This window comes from Dipteris shenzhenensis, chromosome 19, assembly GCF_047967505.1.
Source record: "Dipteris shenzhenensis isolate YYH24624 ecotype China chromosome 19, Dip_SZ_1.0, whole genome shotgun sequence".
In the NCBI taxonomy this organism is placed as follows: Eukaryota; Viridiplantae; Streptophyta; class Polypodiopsida; order Gleicheniales; family Dipteridaceae; genus Dipteris; species Dipteris shenzhenensis.
Window position 1 is genome coordinate 1,477,179 of NC_141614.1, and position 12,369 is coordinate 1,489,547.

Consider the following 12,369-nt stretch of genomic DNA (forward strand, 5'->3'; position numbering starts at 1 on the left):
GTATCACCCTTTTCGCAAGGGAAATTTTGTAATTAAAAGCTTTTTTTTATAATTACAAAAAAAAAAGCATTAGTGGGGCAAAACAGGGCTTGCTATGGCCCTGTTTAGCCCCACTGATGCTTTTTTTTAAGTTCTGTTAATCGTCGCTATATAGCGACGTTTACCAGTGTCGCTATATAGCGACGTTTATCAGTGTTGCTATATAGCGACAGTTTATAGCGACGGTTCTTTTTTTATGCTTTTGACGACTTTAATAATGACGTTTGCGTCTGTTTAAAAAAAAAATTAATGTAAAAAGCATCAGTATTTTCGTCGAAAAAGGGCCTAAGCCTTGTAGTGTAAATTCCTTGGATTCATTGTGTTTGCAGCTAGGATTCAGATGGATCCCGAGAAGGTACGAGTTGTCACTCATTATCCCGAACCCCAATCAGTAAAGCAATTATAACATTTTCTGGGATGACAATTTTTAGCACCAGATTTCTTCCTAAGTATGCCAAAGTAACTTATCCGTTGGCAAAATTTGGTCAAGAAAGGTGAAAGTTACAATTGGAATGTGGAATGTAAAGAAGCATACTGTAAATTAAAAGAAATGTTGTCCTCCACTACCATTCAGAAGTATCCTGATTTTCAGTAACCATTCTTGTTGTGGATTGACGCATCTAATGAAGGGTTAGGAGCTGTGTTGTTACAAGCCGACCAAGGTCAGTTGGGACCCACTTCTTTCATTAGTAGAGCATTGACACAAGCCCAAAGAAACTATTCAACTACAGAAACAAAATTGTTGGTTGTGGTTTGGTCTTTTATCAAATTACATCCTTACTTGCATGGTACGAAGTTGGTCGTGCAGACATATCACCAACCTTTGATTCCATTACTTTAAAAAAAAAATCCTTTAGGTCGTTTGATGAGATGGATTCTGGCCCTTCAAGACTATGTGTTTGAATTGCAATACACACCTAGAAAAGACAATGAGATATCCAATGCATTGTCTCGCTCACCTCTGGTCCAGAATGTTCAAATACCACCACCAGTTGATTTTTTATTGTGGCTAGCTCGTCCTGAATCCCAGCCACCACCTGATTTTTACATACAGAATAACATCCAGCTAGTCGATCTGTCTAGTTTTGCCATAGTCCAGCAAAAAGACCCTGCAGTCTTTCAAATTATCTCCCATCTACGTCAGTTTCACACACACCCAGACCAACATAGATTTCAATTAGTAAACAATTTACTTTTTTATGTTAGTCCATGCCGTGACCCTCAACTTTATGTCCCTATAGCATTACACACTCACTTTACCAAGTATTTTCATGCACACCCACTTTTTGGGCAGGTACTTAGGAGTACATCGAATTTTGGAAGTCCTTCGATCCAAATACTACTGGCCTAAAATGAGGACGTTCATCACTGACCACATCCATGCATGCATGCTTTGCTAAGCCACAAAGTCACCCGTCACAAAACCGTCGGGTTTTCTGCAATCAATCCAAGTCAGTAGCCCATTTGAGTTAGTAGCTTGGGATGTTATTGGCCCTTTCCCTGAATCATTGACAGGTAATAAGTACATAATTCTTTTAACGGAATATCTAACAAAATGGTGTGGAGCTGCTGCTGTTGCAAATATTTCAGCAAATACTATAGCCAAGTTCCTGATACAACAGGCGATCGCTCGACATTCTTGCCCGAAGACAATCTTGTCTAATCAAGGTTCTAATTTCAAATCACAAGTGGTAGAGGTCGTCACGAAGTGTTTGGGTGTGCAGCTCACGTTTGTAAGTCCACACCACCACCAAACCATAGGGTTGACTGAACGATTGGTGAAAACTTTCAAACAGATGATCAAGATGTATGTCAATCCAATGCATGACAATTGGGATCAAAGTTTACCTTATGTACTGCATGCTTACCGCACCACTGCTCAAGCATCGACTCGGATCAGTCCATTCAGGGATTTGTATGGCAGAGACCCACAGTTTCCAGCAGAGTTGCCAGACCTTTAGATACCTAGACATTTCACTGACGCAATCGATTGGTACCACAACCTGTAGCAAGTACAACCAATTTTGAGAACCGCAATTGCAAGAAATCTCCATACAACATAGACAAGGCAACATAGATCATATAACAAGGGACGTCAAGATGTTACCTACCAAGAGGGCGATCTCGTCTCTGTTTACTATCCTGTTTGTCACAAAGGGCTTATCGAGAGTTTGATGCACTGTTGGATTAGCCTGTATAAAATACTGAAGCATCTCCAACGCTACACATACAAGATGTAACGGTTGGCGAATGGACGCATCACCTTTGCTCATGTCAACCGTATGAAGCCTTTCGTTGCTTCAAGTTAGAAGGGGGAGGTATGAGGTGCATTGCATGGTGGAGAAGATCAATGACATGGCATCCATGCAGGTGGAGAAGATCAATGACATGGCATCCATGCGAGACTGCCTACATGGACTAGTAGACATGGCACACACACACGTAATGCAGTTGTAACTGCCTATGCCTCTCGAGAGGGTATTAGGCATAGGACAACATTGTAGAAGGGTGACGGAAACTAGAGTTAAGAGATAAGCATTCCACAATACATTCATGCGGCACAAGAGAATATTTTTACTACATCTTGCATTATGTAGATCTAATATCTTTTTTGTTAACTTATGGTAGGGTAGAAGGGGGATACCAAATCTCCATTCTACTCCACCAAGAAAATTTACATTCCATAGTGTAGTGACAGATGGATATACTCAGGCTATCCTTTGTGTACTTTTGCATAAATGCCCCATACCTAGACTGATGGATTTGTACCGATAGTACTGATGGATTTGTACCGATAGATACTGATGGATTTGTACCCATAGATATATCAATGGACATATTGGCACTTCCATACTTAGAAAGAGTTTATTTCTTCACAAGTATTAGTGTTGAAAATTGCCCAATACATGTAGTCCACTCCCATGGAGAAAATTTTCAAGCTTACCAGAGATCCAAAAAAGCCTACAATCAATGACAAGTACTATCTACAACTCATTAGATCTCTTTTATATTTGGCTATCACAAGGTCATAGATTTGTTATGCAGTAAGTTTATTAGCGTTGTTCATGGCACTTCCAAAACAGTATCATAGAATGTAGCCAAGAGATATGTGAGGGTACAAGATAGTTTGGAATAGAATACTATAGAGGAAGTCATCTAAGGTTTCTTGGATACTATGATAGTAATTATGCAAGAGATCATGAGACCAAGAGATTCACACAAGAATATGTACTTTTCTTTGGTCAAGACTCAATACGCTATATCATGACCATTGTCAAACAAAAGTTCATTGTTTAGCCATCCATTTCTTTGAGTCATAATATAGACCATGCACAACAGGTGCATGTGAGGCTATATGGCTCATAAGACTATTGATAGAAATAGATACAAAGCAATCATCAATATCCTTTGATAAACAACCAAACCAAGCATTAGCCAAGGATTTGGTATTTGGAGGGGGCTAGGCTAGCATGTATGAGGAAAGGAAAAGCTCCATTAAGGAGTAAGATGTCATTGGCAAACCTTGGGATAAGTGTGGCGTATTCATTGAGAGGTGTTGTAACATTAAGCTATATGGCAATAAGCTTGGAAGCCACTCTTTGCAATCTAGATAAGGCACCGAAATTTTCATACCGAGAGAACTTAAGAAGTTTGACCCAAACATTAAACTCAAAGAGCATATTGAGTAAAAGTGGAGTATTTGAGTTTACCAATTCGACATCATGAGTTCTAATGAAAGATAAGAACTCAAGTTTTTGAAAGCACAAGAGTATTGCTTGTGAGTCCAGGGATGGTGTGGGAATTAGTCTATTCAAAGATCTGCTTGGGATGGAAGAGTCCCACGAACATTTCTTTTAAAAAAGAAAAATAAATCAATTGGTTATGAACAAAAAAATATTATATAAAAGGAACAATAAAATGAGTCAAGAGACCAAGGGCCTTGATGACTTAAATGTACTATGTGTAACCATCCAAAATTGCAAAGGAGCACGAGAGTGTGTACAAAACATAAAAGACCCCTTTTTGCAGAATTAAAAGTTATTTAACAAAGAAAATTTGTAAACAAAAAATAGATCTCTAAGGACCAAAAAATTTATTTTAGAAGTATATAAAAAGCTATGAAAAAATGAACCTCTTTTTCGAAATGTTAGTTACAAATGTTCACAAACGAGAACATATTTTCTAGGCAACAAGATAACTAGTGAGCTTCTAAGTAGTAGCATGATCAACTTTTTAGTAAGAGGGATGTCTAAATACTTTCCACCATCCAAAAAAAAACATGGGTGAGAATTTATGTTGACTTAGTTTGGAAGATAGGTGTCAAAAAAATAGCTGCCTTCTTATCAGAATCACAATAAAAATTTATTTAAAACCACATGCATTCAGAAGATTAAATGTAAGAAAACATGAGCCCCTCATGAGCATCAAAGTTTTAAATTGGAAGGAAGCAATAATTTATTAGAAAGAAAGGGTGTACATGGAAAATAATGTTATAGAAAGGTTTTTAAACATATGCTCAACATGCCCTTTCTCTATCAAGGCATGTTATCTTATAGAAAGAGTATAGACTTTATTGAAGGGTCACATACATTTGCTATTTCATAGAAAAGAACTGTAGCCATACAAAGAAAGTCCAATTTACAAAAATATGTACATTGTGCATAAGTATAAGGGAGAGTTTATAACCATAAGATAGAAGGGAAGTAAACTTGAAGAGTAGGAGTGTAGTTCTAAGGAAGTTTATGATAGAGCAACTAAAGGCATTAAGTGTAGTGTTGGGATATAAAGGTGATGAGGAAAGGCATAAGCAAGCTAGAAGTCAAAGAGTGAAAGCAGATGGGGTGTAGTTGTTGGGGAGTATAGGCATGTTAGGAAGTGTAGAAGGAGCATAAAAGCATAGGCAAAAGAAAATGGAAAAGGAGCTCAACCATGAAGGACTTAGTAGAAATATAAGGGAAGCATAGGCCCATACAAAAGTGTAAAAGGTGATGGAATCAATTGATACATGGCAGAACTTTTAAAGACATCTTATGGAAAGGAGAAAGAGTAAGAGAAAGAAGTGCAAAAGGAGGACCTGAGAGTATATATAATACACAAAGGGAGGAGAACATCAAATTGTCAATAAAGTGGGATCATGCTAAGCCTATTGTACATAAGATCAATGTAAGAACTACGGAGGCTCAAAGCATATCGTGAAAAACATGAGGAGTAAGACTCCAAATAGGAAAACACTCAATCTATTCCAATGTATATATATCATCAACAATACATAATAGGCTTCTGATATAGAGAGAGCCCTTTGAATAGTCAACACTCGTGGGATCCTCTGATCACATCTCTCCTTGTGAATGTCCTCGATCCACATCCTCACATCATGTAGTTCACATTCTAGGGTGGCTACTTTAATACATCCCTATACCATACCTTAGCCTCTAATTATGTGCACATGGCACCATATCTTAACACCTCCCCTTGGTGCCATGATACATTAGGAAAAAAGGAAGCTCACTTTGGGGCCTTTTAGCCAAGAAAGAAAATAGCCCTCCACCAATCAAAGGAGGGCCAATGTAATGTTGAAAACATCAGAAAAAGAAAAAACAAAAGAAATGCGATCGAGTTTGCATTCAATGAGGACATGAGCTACTTTATTATATCTGACGTACACTATAGAATTTGGTATTTCTGACATCACCGATGCATTTGAAGCAGGCCAAAACCCTTGAAAAGGCTTTTCAAACACCAAAAATGAGCCCTCGGAGGCCCAGAAAAGGCCAAAAAGGCTCAGAAAGCAACCTATACAAATGAAAGTGATTTGATAGGTTGGGGGTTTTGGCACGCTCCGAACGCATCGGTGATGTCAAAAATACCAAATTATACATGGTACATCATTGGGGTTATGTTATATTTTATTGTTTTAGAGGAAAGAAAAATGAAGAAATCGTGAATTTCTCTTAGGGCCCCAAAATGAGCCCCCTTTTTTCCTAATGCTTTTGCTGCCGCAAGGTGGTCAGATGTGAGTTACAAATTGATCACCTCCCCTTAGTGCATACATTGCTACTTAAGGTGGTCAAGTGTGGTTTTTACATGTTAATACCTCCCTTGAGTGCTTACATGGCTACTTGCAGGTGGTCAGATTTGATTTACAAACGTGTGGGCTAAAGGGGCAAGGCTTCTGCTTCTCAATACATGTTGTTCTTATCATTCTACTTATCGCTTGATGATGACTCCACGTAGTTGAACTGCTGGTTCTTCAATCTGTAATCTTCTTTCTTGTGTCCCAGCTTCTTGCAATGGTGACACTTTGGTTTGTTCTTAAGTCTACAATCACTTTGATAGTGACCCATCCTTCCACAATGGTAACACTTTGTTGATGTTTTACTCAACAATGCTTGTTCTTCATTATTGCTGATGTGATGTAGATGTCAATGTTGATGCCTTCAACTCTCTTTCTTTTCAAGAAGAGAGGATACACATTCCTCAAACTTTGGATCTGGAAGATTCTTCAAAGTGGTTTTGTTAGTGCATTGTACTCTTGAGGCATACTTTTAAGGAGGATTGCAAGTGCATCCTTTTCTCCTACTTTTGCATTTATGCCTTCTAGTTGGGTCATAATGCCTTTGATCTTGTTAACAAATTGTGCCATGGATTCATTGAAGCTCATTTGCAAACCATAGAATTCAATCTTAAGATGAATTTTTGGTTTTTGGCTTTTGCACCAAACACTGTGTTCAACTCATCCCATGCATCTTTGGCATGATCCTTAGAGTCTATATGATGAATTATGTTTGGACCCAAGTGCAAACCAATGAGTGATAGTGCTACTTTGTCTTTTTCCTTCGAGGCTTCATTTTGTGTAGTGGGTATGTCTTCTTTAACAGTCTTTCAAAGCTTCTGATGCTTAAGAGATACCTCATTTGTGTAGACCAGGTGTGAAATCCTTCCCCAGTGAACTTCTCAATAGTTAGGGTGCGTATTACCATTGCAAAGGTCTTACCAATTGAAGAAACTTGCAACTTTGGCAGTGTGTAATTGCATACAATAATCCGGACTTGACAAACACGTAGAGCGCGAAAAGACGATCACTTTTTCTTTTTGGAGCATGTGCAAATTCTTTCTGGATTGAAGGTTACGACTGGTCGAAGTTTTTATGAGGAAGAGGGGCAATTGATGATGTGGCATAGGGGTTCATATACTACACTCACACTCTGCTTATGAAGGGACTGTGTGCTTAGGTGGTTGCATGATGATGTGGCATTAACCTAGCCCTAAACCTTAACCATGGTTATTATGGATTCACTTAACCATTGACCAAGGTAAGGTTGAACTAACCTTAGTCTAACCAACTTAACCAAGGGTGATTTCAACTAACCCTCGTCAATTCTTATCTACCACGTGTCTTAAGGTTACACCTTAGAGAAGAAAAAAAAAACTTTGAGGCCGTAGAGAATTTGGAGCGACAATGGCGACGCAGTGGGGAGTTGCTGGCGAGTTTGTGGAACATGGTGATCCGAGGTAGGCGTAGAGACAAAAACATGTCGAATTCCAGTCCAATCCTCACTTGCTTGGGCTCTAGGTCATCTAGTAGCTTTGTTTGGTGGGTGATGCAAGAGATTTCTATGGAGAGAGGAATCTCGTCTTACACAAGAGGCAGAGAGGCGGTGGAGTTGCAAGAGGGGGAAGAAGTAGGGTATGGAAATGGGCTCGTGGAGCAGGAATTCAACTAGTACCTCCTAGCACATACGTCTCCCACTTCATCCATCTTGAGAAAACCTATTGGAGTGCATCCTGCTCCCTTTGTTGGACATGACAGAGTCGCCCGTTGTTGCAGAGAAGGAGTTGTCTTGGCAGCCGATGTCGTCTGGTAGTCTTTGGAGCACTCTAGTCATCATTTTTAGTCGAGTGTGACTATGGCAAAGTACTCCATAGGAGCACACCGGACGCGACGGGGATCCTAGTGGATACTTTGTGTGGTTAGTTGGGGATGCCTGACTAGCTTGTGTTTTGCCATGCTAGATGATCGGTATTATGGGTGATTCCATGTAATACTGATGTCGCTAGTGTTATTGGTGTTGTGCTTTATTATTGTGCTTTGAGCACGGTTATGTTGGGATCGGTTGATTCGGTGATTCATTCAATCGATTGTTAATAACTAATGTAATTGGCGGCTTGAGTACAGGTGATGGAACTCATAGCAAGGATTGGAGTTAGTGTGAGGGTACCGATCAAGGTGTCGCACAGCGCATTATATATGGCCATGGGCCAATTTTGTATTTGTTTAATTATTGCAAGTTTGAGCAATATATTTTGTTGAGGACATAAATCATTTTGGGCCCTAAGATGGCTATGTAAAGTAAATCCCTCATTTTTGGATGGGAGGGATAATTTTGGCTCCTTGGTGCTTTTATGAAATATCATAAATACTCTAGATGAGGAAGCGGGAGCCACTCATCAAGGGGGGGGAGATTGTACCCATTCTGCTGTTGTTTTCATGGTGTGATTGTGTTCTCTTTCTCCAGTTGATTAAGTGGTGAATTTGTGTGAAAAGAATTACCTTCTGGTTTCAGTGGTATCAGAGCTTAGGTCACGCTCTTGTGAAGAAATTAAAGAGAAGCCCTCTGGAAGATTCAAGAGTACTATGTGACACTTATGCATGAAATAAAGCTCGTGGTCGTGGGGGAGAGAAAATTTGCATCGAGGGATCAGCTCTCGTTCGCAAACTTCGAAGACTCTTGGGACTTGGGAGTAGTCGTCGTCACGTGCAGAATGACCTGCAATAAACTTCCTCCTTCTGTGCGGCCCCATTTACAGGACCTACAGCCATCGCGATTCGCACAGCCGCCTCTAGTTTTGGGATTCTTTTTTTGTACGCGACCCCGTCTACGGGCCTGGAGTTGCCTGCCGTATTTTCGACCAACGTGTCATTTCGGATTCCGAAGCCTCTGACTTCACGCATGACAGCAGTAAATTTCGTGCGCCACCTCTCCTGCAGACCTGCAATCAAGGGCACAGACCCATAGTCCTTCGCCCGCGCGTAGATCCAAGCAATCCCCAAACTTCAAGACAAGTCTCTAGCCTTCTGTCAATGCGGATAGCAACGCATTAGCAGCAGGTCTCAGTTCGCTACAGCAGCATCTGCCCACGCATGGTTTTACAGATCTCCAATATATATATATATATATATATATATATATATATATATAAAGAGCCTGATGATGAGTCATCCTATGATGATTCTGACGATGATACTATTATCAAGACAATCAAAGCCACACTGAGAGCACAAAATTCAAGGAAGAAGAGTAAGATAAGTAGAAAAGCTTTCTCATTTCAAAATTTTGATGGAAAGAAAGAAACATGCACTGTATCGTCTTGGATCAGTCAGCTAGATGATTATTTTTCGAGGTAGAAACTCTCTGAAAAAGATAAGATTAAATGTGCTGCAAATCATTTAGTAGAGAGTGCTACACTTTGGTGGAACATCACTAAGCATAGTAAAAGGCGACCAAAATCTTGGAAGTCTTTTCAAAAGCTCATCAAGCGAGATTTCCTTCCTTCACATTTCAAAGCAAAAGCTAGACAACAATGGGACACTTTCAGGCAGTTTGATAAGGAAACGATCTCCACATATACTGATAGATTTTGGCAAACATTGATCCAATTACAATCTTTAGAGAAAATTAATGAGCGCGATCAACGAAGGAAGTATGTGGCAGGTCTAAAGTCTAAGTTGAGAGCCAAGATTAACATGTTTCATCCTCACTCACTGAGCTCAGCAATTTCTCTTGCAATGAATTGTGAAAGGAAGAATGGGATCTCAAAAGAAGGAGAAGATCTGCAACGGCATGTACCCTTCCATAAGAAAAAGAGATTTGATAAAAAGCCCTTCTTTAAATCTAAAAATGATTTTGTTACGCAGAAGACAGATTCTTTTTCAAAGCCGAACGGTGGGACTTTTCCAAAGAAAGAAATAAGGTGTTTCAAATGCAACAAGGTGGGACACATAGCCACTGAGTGTCCTGAAAGGAAGAAGACCCCGACGGCGAAAGTGCACATGATTGACGACGAAGCAGCCAAGCAAGAGGGAGGTAAGTATAATTGTCATGCTCTTCTAACGATGAAAGGTTTCATTAATGGCAAAGAGGTTGTTATTTTGCATGACGATGGTAGTACACATGATTTCATTTCAGAAAGAACCTTAGCAAAGCTAAACCTAGAGTCTCTCCCATCTAACTATAAGGTCAAAGCTGCTTTTACCACAACAAAATACAATTGCACTAGAGAAGTCAAGAATCTTGAAATCTCAATCAAACCCTACAAGGATACACGAGACTTTCTAGTGGCACCCTTACAGGGAGCGGACATCATCTTAGGAATGCCATGGAGGCATCAATACAATCCTAAGATAGATTACGATTCACATCAGATGTGGATTGAGAAGGACAGACAAGAAATATGTCTGAAAAGCTCAATGAAATCTAAGGTCAGTCCTTTACTCAACCACACACAAGCCAAAAGAGCAATTAGAAAACGTGAGAAGACATATCTTATTTTGGTGAATACGGTTATGACTACTCAGCCAAACACTAAGCCTATGCACCAAAAATTTCTTTCTCAATTTTTTGATTGTTTCTTAGAGGATTTACCGCCTGGACTACCATGTTCTCGACCTGAACATCATAGGATAGAAAAGGGTTAAGTAACTTTGACCAAGTCAATACTTTGACCAAGTAGAAAATAACTCTTTGACCATAATTAAATAAATGGAAAGTTCTATAACTACGATCAAATAAATGGTCAAGTGGAACTTTCACTTAGAGTATTTACAACTTGGTGACATCCCCTTGGCTTCTATTCAGTTGACCTCAACTGTAAAGCTTCCTTGTAAATATCCAGGAGCTATGGATTATCAGACTACATGTCTTCATCCATCCACTTGGCATTCAATGCTGAATAGCTCTTGAATTTTACAAGATATCTGTAAATTCCTTATCTTAAGGGCCTTTGTGTATAGTATTGTACACGATCTACTCTGGCTGAAGAACCTCCTCCAACTCATCCACTTTTGGTGAATCTTCTGTTGTTGGCTCTGTAGGCTCCGTCCCGAGGACTCACATGAAAGGCATCGTGAATCCTCCAATACTCTTGTAGTCAATCTGTATGTATTATTACAAGTTTCAGCAATATATTTTGTTGAGGACATAAATCATTTTGGGCCCTAAGATGGCTATGTAAAGCAAATCCCTCATTTTTGGATGGGAGGGATAATTTTGGCTCCTTGATGCTTTTATGAAATATCATAAATACTCTAGATGAGGAAGCGGGAGCCACTCATCAAGGGGGGGAGATTGTACCCATTCTGTTGTCGTTTTCATGGTGTGATTGTGTTCTCTTTCTCCAGTTGATTAAGGGGTGAAAAGAATTACCTTCTGGTTTCATCTCCCTAATCTCTCTTTCTTTGACAATAGAGATTTCTCTCTCACACATTTCTCTTAGAACACGATGAAACTAACATTTCTCACACAAAGAATGAGTGAACAACCTCTCTCTCAATCATTAGATCTCTGAATCTCAATCTAGGCTTAGCTAAACCTATGATCTTATACCATGTCAATAAAGTGAGATCATGCTAAGCCTAGTATACATAAGATCAATGTAAGAACTGCGGAGGCTCAAAGCATATATTGAAAACCATGAGGAGGGAGACACCAAATAGGAAAACACTCAATCTATTCCAATGTATATATATCATCAACAATACATAATAGGCTTCTTATATAGAGAGAGCCCTTTGAATAGTCAACACTTGTGGGATCCTCTGATCCACATCTCTCCTTGTGGATGTCCTCGATCCACATCCTCACATCATGTAGTCCACATCCTAGGGTGGCTACTTTAATACATTCCTATACCATACCTTAGTTTCTAATTATGTGCACATGGCACCATACCTCAACACAAATCGTTGAGGCAATTGAGTCATAGCAATTCACTAAAAGTATGCACACAAGCCTCTCAGAAAAACGTCAAATGGTTGAACATGGCAAAATCTAGAGTAGAGAATGGCTAGGTGAGGCAGTTGGGCAAGGTAGACTCGCAAGGTTACCACTATGTTTCTTTACATTGGGGCAAGTAGTAGTCTGGTGAAGCACATGGCTCAGCTTGACAAGGTAGAAAGCAAGGTGTGGAAATAATACAACGAAATAAATCATGGGAGGAATCAATAGACTAGAAACCTGCAAGTGAAAAAAATGGGCAAGGGAAGGCAAGGAACCTGTGAATCCATGACCAAAAATCCTGTAGTTGTTTAAAAAAAATGTCAAATCATCATTT

The 12,369-nt window shown here is 39.5% G+C and overlaps 1 protein-coding gene across 2 annotated transcripts; it reads right to left on the reverse strand.

Moving 5' to 3' along the window:
• Positions 1-345: 345 nt before the first annotated feature.
• LOC147889902 (uncharacterized) lies at positions 346-2,320 on the reverse strand. Of its 2 annotated transcripts, none has more exons than XM_087390135.1 (3): positions 2,151-2,320; positions 1,888-2,042; positions 346-1,058 (listed from the first exon to the last, which is right to left on the reverse strand). In XM_087390135.1, exons 1-3 carry the CDS (start codon positions 2,310-2,312, stop codon positions 1,049-1,051), a joined length of 327 nt encoding a protein of 108 aa, XP_087246261.1. In that variant the 5' UTR covers positions 2,313-2,320; the 3' UTR covers positions 346-1,048. The 2 variants fall into 2 exon arrangements, with proteins under 2 accessions (XP_087246261.1, XP_087246259.1); XM_087390133.1 differs by having other exon boundaries at positions 346-1,076.
• Positions 2,321-12,369: the final 10,049 nt, after the last annotated feature.